The sequence below is a fragment of the Oncorhynchus mykiss genome, chromosome 13 (assembly GCF_013265735.2).
Source record: "Oncorhynchus mykiss isolate Arlee chromosome 13, USDA_OmykA_1.1, whole genome shotgun sequence".
Taxonomy (NCBI): Eukaryota; Metazoa; Chordata; class Actinopteri; order Salmoniformes; family Salmonidae; genus Oncorhynchus; species Oncorhynchus mykiss.
In genome coordinates this window covers 41,132,241-41,156,023 of record NC_048577.1, presented here as the reverse complement: position 1 = coordinate 41,156,023, position 23,783 = coordinate 41,132,241, and the positions used below count along the sequence as shown (strand labels likewise).

The following is a 23,783-nucleotide window of genomic DNA, read 5'->3' as shown; positions in this document are numbered from 1 at the left end:
ATACACTCTCTACAGCATCTCTCCACACTCATACACTCTCTACACCATCTCTCTACACTCTCTACACACTCTACACTCTCTACACCATCTCTCTACACCCAAACACTCTCTACACCATCTATCTACACTCTCTACACCATATCTCTACAGTCTCCCGACACTCTCTACACTCATACACTCTCTACAGCATCTCTCTACACTCATATACTCTCTACACCATCTCTCCACGCTCATACACTCTCTACAGCATCTCTCCACACTCATACACTCTCTACACCATCTCTCCACACTCATACACTCTTTACACCATCTCTCTACACTCTATACACTCTCTACACCATCTCTCCACACTCATACACTCTGCACCATCTCTCTACACTCTCTACACTCTCTACACCATCTCTCTACACTCTCCACACTCTCTACACTCTCTACACCATATCTCTACAGTCTCTACACTCTCTCCACCATCTCCCCACACTCTCTACACTCATACACTCTCTACAGCATCTCTCTACACTCATATACTCTCTACAGCATCTCTCTACACTCATATACGCTCTACACCATCTCTCCACACTAATACACTCTCTACAGCATCTCTCTACACTCTCTACACTCTCTACACCATCTCTCCACACTCATACACTCTTTACACCATCTCTCTACACTCTATACACTCTCTACACCATCTCTCCACACTCATACACTCTGCACCATCTCTCTACACTCTCTACACCATCTCTCTACACTCTCTACACTCTCTACACCATCTCTCTACACTCTCCACACTCTCTACACTCTCTACACTCTCTACACCATCTCTCCACACTCATACACTCTCTACACCATCTCTCTATACTCTATACACCATCTCTCGACACTCTCTACACTCTCTACACCATCTCTCTACACCATCTCTCTACACTCTCTACACTCATACTCTCTACACTCATACACTCTCTACACCATCTCTCCACACTCATACACTCTTTACACCATCTCTCTACACTCTCTACACCATCTCTCCACACTCATACACTCTGCACCATCTCTCTACACTCTCTACACCATCTCTCCACACTCATACACTCTCTACACCATCTCTCTATACTCTATACACCATCTCTCGACACTCTCTACACTCTCTACACCATCTCTCTACACTCTCTACACACTCTACACTCTCTACACCATCTCTCTACACCCAAACACTCTCTACACCATCTATCTACACTCTCTACACTCTCTACACTCTCTACACCATATCTCTACAGTCTCTACACTCTCTCCACCATCTCCCGACACTCTCTACACTCATACACTCTCTACAGCATCTCTCTACACTCATACACTCTCTACAGCATCTCTCTACACTCATATACTCTCTACAGCATCTCTCCACGCTCATACACTCTCTACAGCATCTCTCCACACTCATACACTCTCTACACCATCTCTCTACACTCTCTACACACTCTACACTCTCTACACCATCTCTCTACACCCAAACACTCTCTACACCATCTATCTACACTCTCTACACCATATCTCTACAGTCTCCCGACACTCTCTACACTCATACACTCTCTACAGCATCTCTCTACACTCATATACTCTCTACACCATCTCTCCACGCTCATACACTCTCTACAGCATCTCTCCACACTCATACACTCTCTACACCATCTCTCCACACTCATACACTCTTTACACCATCTCTCTACACTCTATACACTCTCTACACCATCTCTCCACACTCATACACTCTGCACCATCTCTCTACACTCTCTACACTCTCTACACCATCTCTCTACACTCTCTACACTCTCTACACCATCTCTCTACACTCTCCACACTCTCTACACTCTCTACACCATATCTCTACAGTCTCTACACTCTCTCCACCATCTCCCCACACTCTCTACACTCATACACTCTCTACAGCATCTCTCTACACTCATATACTCTCTACAGCATCTCTCTACACTCATATACGCTCTACACCATCTCTCCACACTAATACACTCTCTACAGCATCTCTCTACACTCTCTACACTCTCTACACCATCTCTCCACACTCATACACTCTTTACACCATCTCTCTACACTCTATACACTCTCTACACCATCTCTCCACACTCATACACTCTGCACCATCTCTCTACACTCTCTACACCATCTCTCTACACTCTCTACACTCTCTACACCATCTCTCTACACTCTCCACACTCTCTACACTCTCTACACTCTCTACACCATCTCTCCACACTCATACACTCTCTACACCATCTCTCTATACTCTATACACCATCTCTCGACACTCTCTACACTCTCTACACCATCTCTCTACACTCTCTACACTCTACACCATCTCTCTACACCATCTCTCTACACTCTCTACACTCATACTCTCTACACTCATACACTCTCTACACCATCTCTCCACACTCATACACGCTCTACACCATCTCTCCACACTCATACACTCTTTACACCATCTCTCTACACTCTCTACACCATCTCTCCACACTCATACACTCTGCACCATCTCTCTACACTCTCTACACCATCTCTCCACACTCATACACTCTCTACACCATCTCTCTATACTCTATACACCATCTCTCGACACTCTCTACACTCTCTACACCATCTCTCTACACTCTCTACACACTCTACACTCTCTACACCATCTCTCTACACCCAAACACTCTCTACACCATCTATCTACACTCTCTACACCATATCTCTACAGTCTCCCGACACTCTCTACACTCATACACTCTCTACAGCATCTCTCTACACTCATATACTCTCTACACCATCTCTCCACGCTCATACACTCTCTACAGCATCTCTCCACACTCATACACTCTCTACACCATCTCTCCACGCTCATACACTCTCTACAGCATCTCTCCACGCTCATACACTCTCTACAGCATCTCTCCACACTCATACACTCTCTACACCATCTCTCCACACTCATACACTCTTTACACCATCTCTCTACACTCTCTACACTCTCTACAGCATCTCTCTACACTCATACACTCTCTACAGCATCTCTCTACACTCATATACTCTCTACAGCATCTCTCCACGCTCATACACTCTCTACAGCATCTCTCCACACTCATATACTCTCTACAGCATCTCTCCACGCTCATACACTCTCTCCACCATCTCCCGACACTCTCTACACTCATACACTCTCTACAGCATCTCTCTACACTCATACACTCTCTACAGCATCTCTCTACACTCATATACTCTCTACAGCATCTCTCCACGCTCATACACTCTCTACAGCATCTCTCCACACTCATACACTCTCTACACCATCTCTCTACACTCTCTACACACTCTACACTCTCTACACCATCTCTCTACACCCAAACACTCTCTACACCATCTATCTACACTCTCTACACCATATCTCTACAGTCTCCCGACACTCTCTACACTCATACACTCTCTACAGCATCTCTCTACACTCATATACTCTCTACACCATCTCTCCACGCTCATACACTCTCTACAGCATCTCTCCACACTCATACACTCTCTACACCATCTATCCACACTCATACACTCTTTACACCATCTCTCTACACTCTATACACTCTACACCATCTCTCCACACTCATACACTCTGCACCATCTCTCTACACTCTCTACACTCTCTACACCATCTCTCTACACTCTCCACACTCTCTACACTCTCTACACCATCTCTCCACACCCATACACTCTCTACACCATCTCTCTACACTCTCTACACCATATCTCTACAGTCTCTACACTCTCTCCACCATCTCCCCACACTCTCTACACTCATACACTCTCTACAGCATCTCTCTACACTCATATACTCTCTACAGCATCTCTCTACACTCATATACGCTCTACACCATCTCTACAGTCTCTACACTCTCTCCACCATCTCCCCACACTCTCTACACTCATACACTCTCTACAGCATCTCTCTACACTCTCTACACTCTCTACACCATCTCTCCACACTCATACACTCTTTACACCATCTCTCTACACTCTATACACTCTCTACACCATCTCTCCACACTCATACACTCTGCACCATCTCTCTACACTCTCTACACCATCTCTCTACACTCTCTACACTCTCTACACCATCTCTCTACACTATCCACACACGCTACACTCTCTACACTCTCTACACCATCTCTCCACACCCATACACTCTCTACACCATCTCTCTACACTCTCTACACCATCTCTCTACACTCTATACACTCTATACACCATCTCTCTACACTCTCTACACCATCTCTCCACACTCATACACTCTTTACACCATCTCTCTACACTCTCTACACCATCTCTCCACACTCATACACTCTGCACCATCTCTCTACACTCTCTTCACTCTCTACACTCTCTACACCATCTCTCTACACTCTCTACACTCTCTACACCATCTCTCCACACTCTCTACACTCTCCACACTCTCTACACTCTCTACACTCTCTACACCATCTCTCCACACCCATACACTCTCTACACCATCTCTCTACACTCTCTACACCATCTCTCTACACTCTCTACACTCTCTACACCATCTCTCTACACTCATACACTCTCTACACCATCTCTCTACAGTCTCTACACTCATACACTCTCTACACCATCTCTCTACACTCTCTACACCATCTCCCCACATTCTCTACACTCATACACTCTCTACACCATCTCTCTACACTCATACTCTCTACAGCATCTCTCTACACTCATACACTCTCTAACCATCTCTCTACACTCATACACTCTCTACAGCATCTCTCTACACTCATATACTCTCTACAGCATCTCTCTACACTAATACGCTCTCTACACCATCTCTCCACACTCATACACTCTCTACACCATCTCTCCACACTCATACACTCCCTACACCATCTCTCTACACTCTCTAAACCATCTCTCTACACTCTCTACACTCTCTACACCATCTCTCCACACTAATACACTCTTTACACCATCTCTCTACACTCTATACACTCTCTACACCATCTCTCCACACTCATACACTCTGCACCATCTCTCTACACTCTCTACACTCTCTACACCATCTCTCTACACTCTCTACACTCTCTACACCATCTCTCTACACTCTCCACACTCTCTACACCATCTCTCTACACTCATACTCTCTACAGCATCTCTCTATACTCATACACTCTCTAACCATCTCTCTACACTCATACACTCTCTACAGCATCTCTCTACACTCATATACTCTCTACAGCATCTCTCTACACTAATACGCTCTCTACACCATCTCTCCACACTCATACACTCTCTACACCATCTCTCCACACTCATACACTCTCTACACCATCTCTCTACACTCTCTAAACCATCTCTCTACACTCTCTACACTCTCTACACCATCTCTCCACACTCATACACTCTTTACACCATCTCTCTACACTCTATACACTCTCTACACCATCTCTCCACACTCATACACTCTGCACCATCTCTCTACACTCTCTACACTCTCTACACCATCTCTCTACACTCTCTACACTCTCTACACCATCTCTCTACACTCTCCACACTCTCTACACTCTCTACACCATCTCTCCACACCCATACACTCTCTACACCATCTCTCTACACTCTCTACACCATATCTCTACAGTCTCTACACTCTCTCCACCATCTCCCCACACTCTCTACACTCATACACTCTCTACAGCATCTCTCTACACTCATATACGCTCTACACCATCTCTCCACACTAATACACTCTACAGCATCTCTCCACACTCATACACTCTCTACACCATCTCTCCACACTGATACACTCTTTACACCATCTCTCTACACTCTCTACACCATCTCTACAGTCTCTACACTCTCTCCACCATCTCCCCACACTCTCTACACTCATACACTCTCTACAGCATCTCTCTACACTCATATACTCTCTACAGCATCTCTCTACACTCATATACGCTCTACACCATCTCTCTACACTCTATACACTCTCTACACCATCTCTCTACACTCATACACTCTGCACCATCTCTCTACACTCTCTACACTCTCTACACCATCTCTCTACACTCTCCACACTCTCTACACTCTCTACACTCTCTACACCATCTCTCCACACCCATACACTCTCTACACCATCTCTCTACACTCTCTACACCATCTCTCTACACTCTCTACACCATCTCTCTACACTCTCTACACTCTCTACACCATCTCTCTACACTCATACACTCTCTACACCATCTCTCCACAGTCTCTACACTCATACACTCTCTACACCATCTCTCTACACTCTCTCCACCATCTCCCCACACTCTCTACACTCATACACTCTCTAACCATCTCTCTACACTCATACACTCTCTACAGCATCTCTCTACACTCATATACTCTCTACAGCATCTCTCTACACTAATACGCTCTCTACACCATCTCTCCACACTCATACACTCTCTACACCATCTCTCCACACTCATACACTCTCTACACCATCTCTCTACACTCATACATTCTCTACAGCATCTCTCTACACTCATTTCTGCTTATTTATTTCCCCTTGTGTACTTTAACCATTTGTACATTGTTACAACACTGTATATATATATATATATAATATGACATTTGTAATGTCTTTATTGTTTTGAAACTTTTGTATGTGTAATGTTTACTGTTAATTGTTATTGGTTATTTCACCTCACTTGCTTTGGCAATGTTAACACATGTTTCCCATACCAATAAAGCCAATTTAATTTTGAGAGCGAGAGAGAGCGAGAGCGAGAGAGCGAGAGAGAGCGAGAGCGAGAGAGAGAGAGAGAGAGAGAGAGAGAGAGAGAGAGAGAGAGAGAGAGAGAGAGAGAGAGAGAGAGAGAGAGAGAGAGAGAGAGAGAGAGAGAGAGAGAGAGAGAGAGAGAGAGAGAGAGAGAGAGAGAGAGAGAGAGAGAGAGAGAGAGAGAGAGAGAGAGAGAGAGAGAGAGAGAGAGAGAGAGAGACTCTCTGCAGTTGCATCAATCGACATATAGATGCTGAGCGTCAGTCTGACTCCATCTCTCCACCTCCAGTGGTTGTATTGTGGCTAATAATTTGGCTTGCTGAGTGAGACTTCTCATAGACACATCTCCAGCTCTACGTACTAGACCACTGGAGCCTGGCAGGAGGCAGTATTGAGTTAGGGCTGGTGAGGGAAGTCCATTGGTGAGAAAAAGATAGAGAGAGAGAGATAGGAAGGTCGACATTGATAGGGTGCTGAGAGAAGAGGAGAGCTGAGGTAAATTGAGATGCTGAATGGGCTGTGGAAGCCTCAGTGGATCAATGAGACACCTGAATTCTCTGATCTCATTCACACTGATAGACATCTTTTCCCCTTCCTCTCACGCTGTGTGTCTCCTCCGCTCAGGTTTTTGACTGACACACACACACACACACACACACATTTGTGCCCACACACACACACACACACTTTTTTGATGAATGCACAAACATGTGTGGGGGCATGGTGTGTGTGCGCTTGTAAGACAGCAGCTGTGGGCTGAATGGAGCCACTCTGTCATCCAATATCACATCCTCTTTTAAAACGCACTAGACCTGATCTTCACCTCAGACAGCCAAGGATATGCTAACAATGTACCGTACAAAGTTCAATTCTATCCAGAGATGGTAAAATACCACAATAAAATGCCACAATATCTAGCATCATTTGTAAAGTTGTACAAATTCCATACCCATGGTCATGGTTAGGGCTGTTGCGGTGGCCATATTTCCGCCACACCGGCAGTCATGAGTCACAAACACAGTAAAAATCCTTGTGACAGAACAGTTGAAAAATGTATTGCAAATAGAAATCAAAACTGGATAGTCTTTAGAGATATATGGGATGGGTTGAGGAGAGCTGAAGGATAGGACTGGATAGTCTTTAGAGATAGATGGGAGGGGTTGAGGGTAGGCTGGGACTGGATAGTCTTTAGAGATAGATGGGAGGGGTTGAGGAGAGCTGAAGGATAGGACTGGATAGTCTTTAGATATAGATGGGAGGGGTTGAGGAGAGCTGAAGGATGGGACTGGATAGTCTTTAGAGATAGATGGGAGGGGTTGAGGGTAGCTGAAGGATAGGACTGGATAGTCTTTAGAGATAGATGGGAGGGGTTGAGGAGAGCTGAAGGATAAGACTGGATAGTCTTTAGAGATAGATGGGAGGGGTTGAGGGTAGGCTGGGACTGGATAGTCTTTAGAGATAGATGGGAGGGGTTGAGGAGAGCTGAAGGATGGGACTGGATAGTCTTTAGAGATAGATGGGAGTGGTTGAGGAGAGCTGAAGGATGGGACTGGATAGTCTTTAGAGATAGATGAGAGTGGTTGAGGAGAGCTGAAGGATGGGACTGGATAGTCTTTAGAGATAGATGAGAGTGGTTGAGGAGAGCTGAAGGATGGGACTGGATAGTCTTTAGAGATAGATGGGAGTGGTTGAGGAGAGCTGAAGGATGGGACTGGATAGTCTTTAGAGATAGATGGGAGGGGTTGAGGGTAAGCTGGGACTGGATAGTCTTTAGAGATAGATGAGAGGGGTTGAGGAGAGCTGAAGGATGGGACTGGATAGTCTTTAGAGATAGATGGGAGGGGTTGAGGGTAAGCTGGGATTGGATAGTCTTTAGAGATAGATGAGAGGGGTTGAGGAGAGCTGAAGGATGGGATTGGATAGTCTTTAGAGATAGATGGGAGGGGTTGAGGGTAAGCTGGGACTGGATAGTCTTTAGAGATAGATGGGAGGGGTTGAGGAGAGCTGAAGGATGGGATTGGATAGTCTTTAGAGATAGATGGGAGGGGTTGAGGGTAGCTGAAGGATGGGATTGGATAGTCTTTAGATATAGATGGGAGGGGTTGAGGGTAGCTGAAGGATGGGATTGGATAGTCTTTAGATATAGATGGGAGGGGTTGAGGGTAGCTGAAGGATGGGAGTAAAAACAAACAAAAGTAACTGTTGTATAATATACTGTGTCAATAAAATGTATATAGTATGTACAGTACCATTCAAAAGTTTGGACACGCCTTCTCATTCCAGGGTTTTTCTATAGTTGTACTATTTTCTACAGTCTAGAATAAGACATCAAAACTATGAAATAACACATATGTAATCATGTAGTAACCAAAAAAAGTGTTCAATCAAAATACATTTTTGATTTACAGTATATATTCTTTGCCGTGATGACTCCCTTTGCCTTGATGACAGCTTTGTACACTTTTGGCATTCTCCCAAGCAGCTTTATGAGGTAGTCACCTGGAATGCATTCCAATTAACAGGTGTGCCTTGTTAATTGAAATACAATAATAATAATGATAATAATAATTCCATCTGACTGTTGAGTAATTTCCTCTTATGCACTCTGGACATGCATGTACCCAACTCACTAACTTGATCATCAGGTCCTAATGGCCTGGTACTCAGGACTCGTTGTCCCTCTCAAATGCATTCAAAAGTTACATCAAACACTTATATTCAAAACAGTCCCATGCTTTTAAAACTCATGATCAATTTGAAGAAAGAAGTTCAACAGCAGGTTGAAACTGAGTGCTTGTTGTGCTCGTTGTGGATGTTGTTTCAAAGCCGAACCCATCAAAATGGACTTTCTAAGGTGTTGATTCATTCAAAACGCCCATACTATTAGAGCTTGTAAATACCATAGGCCTATATATGGACATAATTAAATTAATGATTGTGCAATACATAGCCAATACTCCAAAATTCTCCAAATTCTAGTAATCGTCTTTGAGTTTGGACTGTAGTACTATGCATACTGGATGGTCAGGTTACCTTATGCTACGCTCCAAAATGTCTATCCATTAATCTAGGAGAGAATGTATAGGCCTAGGCAATGCTATTGGTTAATTGATTGTGCAGGGTGGCTTCCAGAGTTAGCCTACAATTATAGTGAATTTGAATTTGATTTGGAATAGCATAGTAATAGGGCCTTTTTTATATGTTCATAATGAATAGGCTGACACATTACCTTTAGCTGGAAGCCTATCTCACCACAGTGCATTTCCATCTCCTCCTCTCGCTCCTTCATTCCTTCGATATGCAATCCTGTGTGAAAGCAGAGTTTTGATGGTTGCCACTAACAAGAGGAGGATGAAATTATGATCACTAGATGAGAGAACAGCGCGTGCAGCCTGAGGCAAAGAACAAAGCTCAAGTTCTTTTTGCAACTTTCTCAAATCATCAATAGCCTGTTGTCACATCATGCAGCCCATATTTGTTTTGATTTAAGACATTCTAAGGTTTGTATCATTCACAGCTAAAGTTGCCAAATAACTCTAAATCTAGCATGTGTCTACTGTAGCAAATTGTTTTACGCTCAAGATAGCCACTTCATATGCCCACTGGCTATCCTTTATTGTATTCAGCTAAGTTCAATTATATTCTTTATACTATAATATCATATAATATAAAATAATGACATGGGACTTACAGTTGAAGTCGGAAGTTTACATACACTTAGGTTGGAGTCATTAAAACCAGTTTTTTAACTACTCCACAAATTTCTTGTTAACGAACTATAGTTTTGGCAAGTCGGTTAGGACATCTACTTTGCGCGTGACACAAGTAATTTTTCCAGCAATTGTTTACAGACAGATTACTTCACTTATAATTCACTATATCACAATTCCAGTGGGTCAGAAGATTACATACACTAAGTTGACTGTGCCTTTAAACAGCTTGGAAAATTCCAGAAAATTATGTCATGGCTTTAGAAGCTTCTGATAGGCCAATTGACATCATTTTAGTCAATTGGAGGTGTACCTCTTGATGTATTTAAAGGCCTACCTTCAAACTCAGTGCCTCTTTGCTTGACATCATGGGAAAACCAAAAGAAATCAGCCGACCACAGAAAAAACATTGTAGACTTCCACAAATGTCTGGTTCATCCTTGGGAGCAATTTCCAAACGCCTGAAGGTACCACGTTCATCTGTACAAACAATAGTACGCAAGTATAAACACCATGGGACCACGCAGCCATCATACCGCTCAGGAAGGAGATGCGTTCGTAGAGATTCCTTCCTAGGCGCGTTCCTGTCTCCTAGAGATTAACGTACTTTGGTGCGAAAAGTGCAAATCAATCCCAGAACAACAGCAAAGGACCTTGTGGAGTTGTTGGAGGAAACATGTACAAACGTTTCTATATCCACAGTCCTATATAACGAGTCCCATATTGACATAACCTGAAAGGCCACTCAGCCATGAAGAAGCCACTGCTCCAAAACCGCCATAAACAAGCCAGACTACGGTTTGCAACTGCACATGGGAACAAAGATCGTACTTTTTGAGAAATGTCCTCTGGTCTGATGAAACAAAAATAGAAGTGTTTGGCCATAATGACCATCGTTATGTTTGGAGGAAAAAAGGGGAGGCTTGCAAGCTGAAGAACGCCATTCCAATCGTGAAGCACGGGGGTGGCAGTATCATGTTGTGGGGGTGCTTTGCTGCAGGAGGGACTGGTGCACTTCACAAAATAGATGGCATCATGACGAAGGAACATTATGTGGATATATTGAAGCAACATCTCAAGACAAGTTAAAGCTTGGAAGTTAAAGCTTGGTCTCAAATGGGTCTTCCAAATGGACAATGACCCCAAGCATACTTCCAATGTTGTGGCAAAATGGCTTAAGGACAACAAAGTCAAGGTATTGGAGTGTCCATCACAAAGCCCTGACCTAAATCCTATAGAAAATTTGTGTGCAGAACTGAAAAAGCGTGTGCGAGCAAGGAGGCCTACAAATCCCATTCAGTTACACCAGCTCTGTCAGGAGGAATGGACCAAAATTCACCCAACGTATTGTGGGAAGCTTGTGGAAGGCTACCTGAAATGTTTGACCGAAGTTAAACAATTTAAAGGCAATGCTACCAAATACTAATTGAGTGTATGTAAACTTCTGACCCACTGGGAATGTGATGAAAGAAATAAAAGCTGAAATATATAATTCTCTCTACTATTATTCTGACATTTCACAATCTTAAAATAAAGTGGAGATCCTAACTGACCTAAGACAGGGAATTTTTACAAGGTTTAAATGTCAGGAATTGTGAAAAACTCAGTTTAAATGTGTTTGGCTAAGGTGTAAACTTCCGACTTCAACTGTATAAACATATCTTGTCTGCTAAATGAACTAGCCTACAGTCTATGTCATGGACGCACAGCAAGATAACATACAGTAGGCCAACTCATTTTCAGTTCTTCTGAAAAATATTTTCTTCATATCATAGTGTTTCTTTAGCCCTGCCTAAAATAATAATGGACAGACAGACAGACTAACATTTAAACAGACACATTTAAACAGACTGATATTTAAACAGACATTTAAACAGACAGACAGAAAGACAGACTAACATTTAAACAGACAGACATTTAAACAGACTAACATTTAAACAGACAGACATTTAAACAGCATAAAAATGCACACCTCCCTCAGTGTGATAAGGAGGAGATATGGAGCAGCATGACTCATTGTGCTGGACCGCCAGACAGCAGAAGCAGATTGGACTAGAACATGTATCTAAACCAGCCAGGAGAAGGAATATGGAACTAGCTAGCAGTCTGTGGTTAGCATTAGCTAATGTTAGTGTTACCTCAAAGCCTCTCTGGGGATGGAGCTACCTGTCTGTCACACCTGCCAGGACACAGTGTGTCTACACAGTCACACACAACCGGAGGCTTCATAATACATACTACATGACCAAAACTATGTGAACACCTGTTCATTGAATATTTCATTCCAAAATCATGGGCATTAATATGGATTTGGTCTCCCCTTTGCTGCTATAACAGCCTCCACTACCCTGGGAAGGCTTTCAATGGATGTTGGACATTGTTGCAGGGACTTGCTTCCATTCAACCACAAGAGCATTAGTGAGGTCGGGCACTGATGTTGGGCGATTAGGCCTGGCTCGCAGTCGGTATACCATTTCATCCCAAAGGTGTTCGAGGGGGTTGAGGTCAGGGCTCTGTGCAGGCCAGTCAAGTTCTTCCACACCGATCTCAACAAACCATTTCTTTATGGACCTCGCTTTATGCATGGGGAAATTGTCATGCTGAAACAGGAAAGGGTCTTCCCCAAACTGTTGCCACAAAGTTGGAAGCATAAAATAGTCTAGATTCTAGAATGTCATTGTATGTTCTAGCATTAAGATTTCCCTTCACTGGAACTAAGGGGCCTAGCTACCATGAAATAAAACCCCAGATCACTATTCCTCCTCCACCAAACTTTACATTTGGCGGTATGCATTGGGGAAGGTAGCATTCGCCAAACCCAGATCTGTCCGTCGGACTACCAGATGGTGAAGCATCACTCCAGAGAACAGGTGATCTTAGTCTTGTGTGGGGCTGCTCGGCCATGGAAACCCGTTTCATGAAGCCCCCTGACGAACAGTTCTTGTGCTGATGTTGCTCCCAGAGGCAGTTTGGAACTCTGTAGGGAGTGTTGCAAACAAGGACAGATGATTTTGTGCTCCTAGACATTTCACTTCACAATAACAGCACTTTCATTTATCTGTTATTTTACCAGGTAAGTTGCCTGAGAACACATTCTCATTTACAGCAACGACCTGGGGAATAGTTACAGGGGAGAGAGATGAATGAACCAATTCTAAACTGGGGATTATTAGGTGACTGGTTTGAGAGCCAGATTGGGAATTTAGCCAGGACACCAGGGTTAACACCCCTACTATTATGATACGTGCCATGGGATCTTCAATGACCTCAGAGAGTCAGGAGTCAGGACACCCATTTAACGTCCCACCCGAAAGACGGCACCCTACACAGGGCAATGGGGGATTGGCCCTGGGAGATTGGGATATTTTTTAGTCCAGAGGAAAGAGTGCCTCCTACGTGCCCTCCAACACCACTTCCAGCAGCATCTGGTCTCCCATCCAGGGACTGACCAATACCAACCCTGCTTATCTTCAGAAGTAAGCCAGCAGTGGTATGCAGGGTGGTATGCTGCTGGCCCAATTACAGTTGAATGGCTCTAGCAGGACAGAAATTTGACGAACTTGCTTGTTGGAAAGGTGGCATCCTATGACGGTGCCATGTTGGAAGTCACTGAGCTCTTCAGTAAGGCAATTCCACTGCCAATGTTTGTTTATGGAGATTGCATGGCTCTGTGCTCAGGTGTGGCTGAAATAACCAAATCCACCTATCATACTTTTGTATATATAGTGTAATTCATGTACAGTACATACTTTAATACACAAATTGAATGAACTACAAACTTCATAATAATTCATGTACATAAATGAATACACAAATGAATATTTCATTCTGTTAATTAGTTACATAAGGTTTGGCCAGTTGAACCCTGGCCAGTATGTGTGTGGGAGAGTGGGTGTAGTGTGTGGGTGGAATAGAGCAGTAGCAGAGTGTGTAGTGAGTGGGTGGATCCAGTGGGAGGATGTCTCAGTGGGTGGGATGGACAGCTGGTGGTGGGAGGAGGAAGACACAACTAACTTCAGATTAGAGGAAGTGAAGGCAAAGTGCTGTGGGAGTACGGCACAGCACACTCATTGTAATAAAAAGGAAAACACAAGCCACTGAATAAACATTTAGTGTGTGTCTGACTGCGTGTGTCTGTCTGTGAGTCTGTGTGTCTGATTCCGGGTGGGTCTGACTCTAGCCCCGTTAATATATGGTGCTGACATGGGTCCGTCCGGATCTTGTCTACATACTGATTGTGCCCACATGTCCAGAAATGTGTCTACACATGGTATAATAATGTGTCTGTTATCCGTCTGCATTGTCACAAGAGTTCCTGGTCCCTTCATTTATGCAAATGATTTCACAGCTATTCCTTCAAAATAATATTTATTTATTGTAAGACACATATTGATGTAGTCAGTCAATGGTGCCACCTCTCAATGATTTGAGAGGGAGGAATAATGATGATTTAAATGGTTTCTTTGTACAGATCGGTCTACGCTAGTAAGATATCCAGACACAATGTGTGTCTGACTACCTCTGGAGTTGGGCAGCATGATCTGTGTCTTTTGAGTGTCTACACCTGTCAAAAAATGTGGGCACAATCGGGAATGTGGACAAGATCAGGACAAAGGACTCAAGTTAGAACCAGGTATAAACGGGGCTTCTGTATCTATCTATCTGTCTGTCTGTGCGTCTGTGCGTCTAACAGCATGTGTGCGTTTGACTGACAGGTCCAGAACATCACCCAGTCCATGGAGTTGCTGGACCTGCGGACCAACAGGGACCTTCAGTATGTGAAGAACACAGAGAGCCTGATGAAGGCTGTAGACGTCAAGCTGAAGACTGCCTCAGACAACCCCCGAAGCCTCAACCCCAAGAGCTTACAGGTAACGCACATGACATGCGTGCATGTGTCCTATTCATCTGTACTGAAAAACAATCACACAGGTTTCTAGCATATTTCTAAACTGTGTATGTGAACTTTCTGATAAGAACTTTCTATAGGAACGTCCTGGACTCTTAGCACAGCCTTTGTAACGTATACTTACTACAGCTTCCTCTACATCACAACACACACTAACAATCACATAGCTTATCTTCATCTGCTATTTCAGTGTAATTGAGTCATGTACAGGAGGCAATTTGAGCACAATCAAATGTACCTACATTATTAAAACCCCACTACCAAGCGCAAGTGTTTCTCTCTCTCTCTCTCTCTCTCTCTCTCTCTCTCTCTCTCTCTCTCTCTCTCTCTCTCTCTCTCTCTCTCTCTCTTTTTAGTTAACAGCCATATATATTCACATTTATCTAATCCTTATCTTCCTACAAGCGGAATCTCAGGCTCCATTATCAGACAGCGTTTCTGTCTTGCTGTCAGCTGGTCCTTCTCACGCGTTTCTTACACTCTGCGGGTATTAGATGGACCATAAAATGTTTTGATTAAAAGATGCTTTGATAAATGCCTAATGCATAAAGTCTGATTTACTGCTGGGACTCTGCACGGCAACAGGGATGAGCCTGGGGAATGGCCCTGTCGGTGTTTCTCTCTCAACACGTTTTACTATTAACATCACTGCAATGTTTACAAAATCCCCCCCCATTCATCAACACATCTTAATATCACTAGCATATGCCAAGTCATGCAAATTCCAATAGCTTTCCAAGTGTGAATAAATACTCGTTCACAATCCAATGGGTCCAGAACAAACTGCGTAAGTCTAAAAGCTGCATTTGACTTTCTGTGAGACAGCCTGATGAATGTGTGGGGCTCAACGTCGCCGATGGCAGGGCACGGGAGATTAACGAGAGGGAATTTTCGCGGCTCGAACGGGGGAAAATGAGATTTATAATGTGGCGCTGTGAGGCTGAGAGCTGCTCCATCACCAGATTTACGATAAACCTCAACAAGGAGAAAACAGCCCCCCCTGTGGTGGACTAGGTTTATTGATGTGCCTGCTGCTCCTAACAGCCTCACAGCACAGGACTGCATCCACGCACCATAGCAGGCTACCTTTCCTCTCCTGCTGCCCCCTTCATCAATACACCACTGGCCTATGAGAAATCAGCCCCACCACCTCCCTGACAGCAGATCAGTCATGGATGTGGAGCTGAGGCTAGGATAGGATAGATGGCGTAGGTCCCCGGATGAGGAAGAATGCATTGGAGAATGAAACAATAGAGTCCAGGATCAACAATGTGTATGAAAACACATTTGGGGATTCGTCATGAGAACGGTAACTAGTTCTGACATTGGAATGCAGTCGGCACCAGCACGCACACAAATCTGCCCTTCTGTTTGCTATGAGTGTGGCTCCTCTCTCTCACTCGTCTTTCTGCTGTTTTTCTAATCTAATTTTCCTCTTTGTCACCCCTCTCTCCCTCTCTCCATCCAACCCACAGGAGTTGAAGGACAAGGTGACCCAGCTGCTCCCCCTACTGCCGGTGTTGGAGCAGTACAAGACGGACGCCCGTCAGATCAGCCGGGTGAGGGAGGAGGTGAGGAACCTGTCGCTGGTGCTCATGGCCATCCAGGAGGAGATGGGAGCCTACGACTACGAGGAGCTCAGACACAGGGTCCTGCTGCTGGAGACCAGACTCCACTCCTGCATGCAGAAACTGGGTGAGGAGAGTGGAGGGGGGGGTTTGGTATCTGTGGAGATCCATAAATATCCATAAAGGTAAAGATCCAGGATGACATTATACTGATAGAAAGATGCTGACATCCCAACAGCATTGAATGTCTCCTGGCTTGTCATGGACTACTCTACTATGACTGGTTAGAGGTAGTCTTTGTGTACATAATACTGTGAGGGCTATTCACATTGACGAGGCAATGTAAGAAAAACCTAATACAGATTATTTGGAATATGTTCAGGCTAAACGTATTTGTTCACAACCTGAGATGCTGTTGGATTTAGAATAAAGGACGTACTGTTTTTCTCAATGAATAGTCAAGCAGTGCTCTCTGAAAGCACTATTATAAAGGTCATAGGTTGCCACCTTTCCACCAGAGTACGATCACCAAGAGCAATGTGAAATGTAGCTACAGTAGCTGAGACGCAGGCGATTAATGGTCAACATTCTAGTGATGTTCATGTTCAGTACTAGTATTAAGCTGGATAAATGATCCAGTAATGGCCTAGAGATGCCCAGATAAAGTATCATTCTCATGTAATATGTGGAGCTAAACTGATGATTTTACAAAATCCTGCATATATAAACTGATGATTTAACAGAAAAGGGGATTGCAGCTGAAATGTTGCCTTTAGCTGTTTAATATTTCACGATATTCCCTCTCTCTGTGTGTGTGTGTGTGTGTGTGTGTGTGTGTGTGTGTGTGTGTGTGTGTGTGTGTCGCAGGCTGTGGGAAGTTGACCGGCGTCAGTAACCCCATCACCATCCGTGCGTCAGGGTCAAGATTCGGCTCCTGGATGACTGACACCATGATCCCTAGTTCAGACAACCGGGTAAGTTTTCCTCATGAACACCATGCACGAACACACGTTGGATTCACTACCCTTGTGGGGACCAAAACATTGATTCCCATTCAAAATCCTATTTACTCTAACCCCTAAACCTAACCCCAACCCTTAACCTAACCTTAACCCTTACCTTAACCCCTAAAACTAAACCTAACCCTAATTATAACCCTAATTGTAACCCTAAGCCTACTCCTTAAACCTAAAAAAGCCCTTTTCCTTGTGGGGACCGGCAAAATGTCCCCACTCAGAATTGTCCTTGTTTTACTATCCTTGTGAAGTCTTCTGGTCACCAGAAGGATAGTAAACACCAAACCACACACACACACTGACTCCTGACCCCCAAAACAGAGTGTATCACATGGCTTAGACTACAGCTCCACAGGACCCTCACAGGGGGGTTGTATGCTGTAATGCTACTTTGGTGACAGACTATTTTGCCTACAGTCTGTCACTCCTGAGAGTCACTGAGAGCTGAGTCACTGATGGATGGCAGCCCTCCCTCCTCTCTCTCTCTCTCTCTCTCCCCCTCCCTCTCTCTCTCCCTCCCTCCCTCCCTCCCTCCCTCCCTCCCTCCCTCCTGTCCCACCCCGTCACAGCCACAGTACGCCTGCTGATTAATCATTCTGTCATGGGTGAAGAAATGAACGAGTTGTTTAAAGCAGAAGTTTCTCCAATCACCTGGGTAATTACCAGCAGTGTGACTGCCAGCCGAGCAGCAGAGACTGAGACAAGGCTGAGAGCCTGGACACAGATGATATAGTAATGGGTTTTCCTAATTGGAGATGACATGTGGTCGCACGTTAACAAGACCCTCTGGTGTAGAGTGGAGAGGAAAGGAGAGGAGAGGAGGACGGGGGGAAAGGAGAGGGAGGACAGGGGAAGAGGAGAGGGAGGACAGGGAGAGGACAGGGAGAGGACAGGGAGAGAAGAGGAGAGGAGGTGGTAGAAGGGAAGAGGAGAGGAAGAAAAGGTGGAAGCGGAGGGAGGAGGAAGAGAGGGGAGGGGATGTGTGGAGGGGAGAGGAATGGGGGATAGAAGAAATGAGGTAAGAGAGAGATGAGGGGAGGAGAGGACAGACATTTTGTTCCGTGGGGGAAAAATGAAGATGGCCTTTCTCATCTAAACACTGTCATCATGTCCCAGACTAAATAGATGGAATGTTGTGTTGTAGGTCATCGTCTCCCCCATGCAGACTACTGTGTTTAATGATCACGTTGCTCACTGACATCACGTTAGAATTCACATCAGTCACTGATCCTATAGCCCATATACTGTACATCCAAGGAGTATCACATTAACGCCCATATCCATCACTGTGATCACATTTGGGAGCGGAAATGTCATTGGCTCCTGAGAGTGAAATGTCATTTGCGCCATACTGCCTCCCAAATGCTACATGACAAAAAACCTCTCTCTCAGACATGCCTGTCTGCCTGTGCGTGTCCCAACTAGGGCTCAAGCAAAGCCCCTCCATGCTCTAGGGACTCATTTAACAGTGAAAACGGGAAATAATACTTAATGCTCCATAATCTTCCCTCCTCCATAATTCAGCTGCTATTCCAGCACCACCACTCCTGTCCTCCCTCCCTCCCTCCCTCCCTCCCTCCCTCCCTCCCTCCCTCCCTCCGGGGATCAGCCTGAAAGCAAGTAGTTAGGACCTAAATCCTTGCCTGATACATGAAGAGCAAAAAGTACATATGTGAGCTGACTGTGGTTTAATTGAATCAATTAATAGTGGAGAGGCCAGGGGATGAGTGGAGATTGGGTCATAAAGGGGGCTGATCTGTCAATGTCCTGATCCAGTCATTCTCAGTAGAGAGAGAAAAGACAGAAAGAGACGCTAAAAGGATTGATTTTCTGTAAGTGTGGACTGGAAAAGGGCAGAGAGCAGAGAGCAGTGTGGTTGGCTGGGCTGACTGCAGAGCAGAGAATACAAACAACTTCTTCACTCCCACACACACACACACACACACACAGTGTACAGCTAACATTGTGGGGACACACAATTCAGTCCCATTCAAAATGGTATTCTTACCCATCCCTAACCCTAACCTTATTTCTAACCTTAACCCAAAAACGGAACCTTAACATTAACCTTAACCCTAAACCTAACCCTAGCTCCTAACCCTAACCTTAACCCAAAAACCTAACCTTAACCCTAACCCTAATCCTAACCCTATCTCCTAACCTTTACCGTAACCCAAAACACTAACCTTAACCCTAACCCTCAACCTAACCCTAGCTAGCTCCTAACCCTAAAACTAACCCTAGCTCCTAACCCTAACCATAAAACTAACCCTATCTCCTAACCCTAAAACTAACCCTATCTCCTAACCCTAACTTTAACCCAAAAACCTAACCCTAAACCTAACCCTAGCTCCTAACCCTAAAACTAACCTTAGCTCCTAACCCTAACCCTAAAACTAACCCTAGCTCCTAACCCTAACCCTAACCTTAGTTCCTAACCCTAAAACTAACCCTAGCTCCTAACCCTAACCCTAAAACTAACCCTAGCTCCTAACCCTAACCAGAAAACTAACCCTAGCTCCTAACCCTAACCCTAACCCTAAAACTAACCCTAGCTCCTAACCCTAACCCTAAAACTAACCCTAACCCACTAACCCTTCACCCTTAACCTTCACTCCCACACACACACACACACACAGTGTACAGCTAACATTGTGGGGACACACAATTCAGTCCCATTCAAAATGGTATTCTTACCCATCCCTAACCCTAACCTTATTTCTAACCTTAACCCAAAAACGGAACCTTAACATTAACCTTAACCCTAAACCTAACCCTAGCTCCTAACCCTAACCTTAACCCAAAAACCTAACCTTAACCCTAACCCTAATCCTAACCCTATCTCCTAACCTTTACCGTAACCCAAAACACTAACCTTAACCCTAACCCTCAACCTAACCCTAGCTAGCTCCTAACCCTAAAACTAACCCTAGCTCCTAACCCTAACCATAAAACTAACCCTATCTCCTAACCCTAAAACTAACCCTATCTCCTAACCCTAACTTTAACCCAAAAACCTAACCCTAAACCTAACCCTAGCTCCTAACCCTAAAACTAACCTTAGCTCCTAACCCTAACCCTAAAACTAACCCTAGCTCCTAACCCTAACCCTAACCTTAGTTCCTAACCCTAAAACTAACCCTAGCTCCTAACCCTAACCCTAAAACTAACCCTAGCTCCTAACCCTAACCAGAAAACTAACCCTAGCTCCTAACCCTAACCCTAAAACTAACCCTAGCTCCTAACCCTAACCCTAAAACTAACCCTAGCTCCTAACCCTAAAACTAACCCTAGCTCCTAACCCTAACCCTAAAACTAACCCTAGCTCCTAACCCTAACCCTAAAACTAAACCTAGCTCCTAACCCTAACCCTAGCTCCTAACCCTAGCTCCTAACCCTAACCCTAAAACTAACCCTAGCTCCTAACCCTAAACCTTAACGTAATTCTAACCCTAACACTCATTCTAATCTTAACCCTAAACCCCCTAGAAATAGAATTTGACCTTGTGGGGACTAAAGAAATGTCCCCAGTTGGTCAAATTTTTGTTTGTGGGGACTTCTGAATAGTTAAACATGTCCACACACACACACACGCACGCACACACACACAGGAGATCAATAGCACTGTACGCACTGCACGTACACCACACAAACACACTCAAATGCACACTCCTACGCTCGCTCATATGAACACACACACACACTTTGCTCAGGGCACCGCCGTAGGCAGGTTATCCAGGAAGAAAGACCACACTGACACTCCATGCCTGAAGATCAGACACATCTGATGTAATGGAGCACAACGTTATCACTATGTTTTCACCCTCTCTGTCTCTCTAGGTGTGGTCCATGGATGGCTACTTTAAAGGTCGTCGTGTCCTGGAGTACCGCACCCTAAACGACTTCATGAAAGGCCAGAACTTCGTTCAGCACCTGCTGCCCCACCCCTGGGCGGGGACCGGCCACGTGGTCTACAACGGCTCCCTGTACTACAACAAGTACCAGAGCAACATCATCATCAAGTACCACTTCAGGTCCCGCAGTGTTCTGGTGCAGCGCAGTCTCAGTGGGGCCGGCTACAACAACACCTTCCCCTACTCCTGGGGGGGTTCTTCAGACATCGACCTGATGGCAGACGAGAACGGCCTGTGGGCCGTCTACACCACCATCCCCAACGCCGGCAACATCGTCATCAGCCGCCTGGAGCCGCAGAGCCTGGAGGTGCTGCAGACGTGGGACACAGGGTTCCCCAAGCGCAGCGCCGGAGAGTCTTTCATGATCTGTAGCACGCTGTACGTCACCAACTCCCACCTGGCCGGGGCTAAGATCTACTTCGCCTACTACACCAACTCCTCTAGCTACGAGTACACAGACATCCCCTTCCATAACCAGTACTCCCACATCTCCATGATGGACTATAACCCCAGGGAGAGGGTGCTGTACACCTGGAACAACGGACACCAGGTGCTCTACAACGTCACTCTGTTCCAGGTCGTTAAGACCGCTGGGGACTAGAGACACCAGGGGTGGCTGGTGTCACTTTACATCGGAGGACGGGCCTATTGTAATGGACGGAATGGAATGAATGGAACGATATCAAACAAGCATTCCATTGATTCCATTCCAGTCATTGCTATGAGCCGTCCTCCGTTCACAAGCCTCCAGAGACACCCCGAGCTAGCCTGGTCTCGGGTCTGTTGTGCTGTCTTGACAACTCCTAGTGTGACATTGACCATATGTGTTGGAAAGATAGCACAGATCTGGGACCAGGCTAACCCAGAGGCAGAGTCAGACCGAACACACAACAGAACTATAATGCTGTTATGGAGGGGGGGGGGGCAGGCAGATGGACGGAAGGAGGCTTGGACTTTTTTAAAGCATTTCAATCTTCTTCATAGACTGCTGTTATTCATTCAGAAAAAATACACTCCGACAGCAAGGTCAGTAAATATATAGACTGGGCGAGACTTTCTGATTTCCTTTTCTGTGATGAGTAAGCATGGTTCTTTTTATTTGTGATGAGAAATAAATATCAACCTTTACCATTTAAAACGTTGTCCTTTATTGTGGCTCCTGCCTCTTGGGTAGAGTACGTCCACCAGTATTCTCTTTGTTGTGGCTCCTGACTCTTGGGTAGAGTACGTCCACCAGTACTCTCTTTGTTGTGGCTCCTGACTCTTGGGTAGAGTACGTCCACCAGTACTCTCTTTGTTGTGGCTCCTGACTCTTGGGTAGAGTACGTCCACCAGTACTCTCTTTGAGAGCTGAAATAGCTCATTTTTAAAATTGATTTTCATTATGAAAGCTCCATTTCCTTCAATAATCATCCTAACGGGACAGAAGAAACAACACTCAAAATGCCATGTCCATCTTGAGCTCTCACTACCTGAAGATCTCAAAGTTTGAATACAGCCACAATGTTGTTGTTTCCAAGGTGATCACTCTGTGAAAGAACAATAGTGGTCATAAACAGTGTGGATGAAAAGGAAAGAGGTGTGAAGGGATTGGAGAGTGTGAGAGCGAGAGAGAGATATGAAAATTGTAAAGATAAATGTGACAACATTAGCATTGAGGCAGAGAACTGAGGTCCCAGGCAACACTGACACCAACTGTTGCTGTTTGCGTTTGGCTCTCTCCATCTCTTTAAAAGTGCATAGCTCTTCTCCAGCCCCCACTGCACAACAATGGACAGACACACTCAGTATGACACCACCTGCATAAACAGTGACATTTTCACTGTGTTCCTGTTCATTCAATGAC

At 44.8% G+C, this 23,783-nt stretch overlaps 1 protein-coding gene across 2 annotated transcripts in view; it reads left to right on the top strand.

Moving 5' to 3' along the window:
- Nucleotides 1-23,075, top strand: part of LOC110485175 (noelin-2-like) — a 117,395-nt gene extending 94,320 nt beyond the window's left edge. For both annotated transcript variants that reach the window (XM_036941102.1, XM_036941101.1), the window contains exons 3-6: nucleotides 15,246-15,401; nucleotides 16,915-17,134; nucleotides 17,875-17,981; nucleotides 21,864-23,075. In XM_036941102.1, the coding sequence (XP_036796997.1) occupies nucleotides 15,246-15,401; nucleotides 16,915-17,134; nucleotides 17,875-17,981; nucleotides 21,864-22,538 (1,158 nt within the window). In that variant the 3' untranslated portion in view covers nucleotides 22,539-23,075. The remainder of the gene's footprint in view (nucleotides 1-15,245; nucleotides 15,402-16,914; nucleotides 17,135-17,874; nucleotides 17,982-21,863) is intronic.
- The last annotated feature ends 708 nt before the right edge of the window (nucleotides 23,076-23,783 follow it).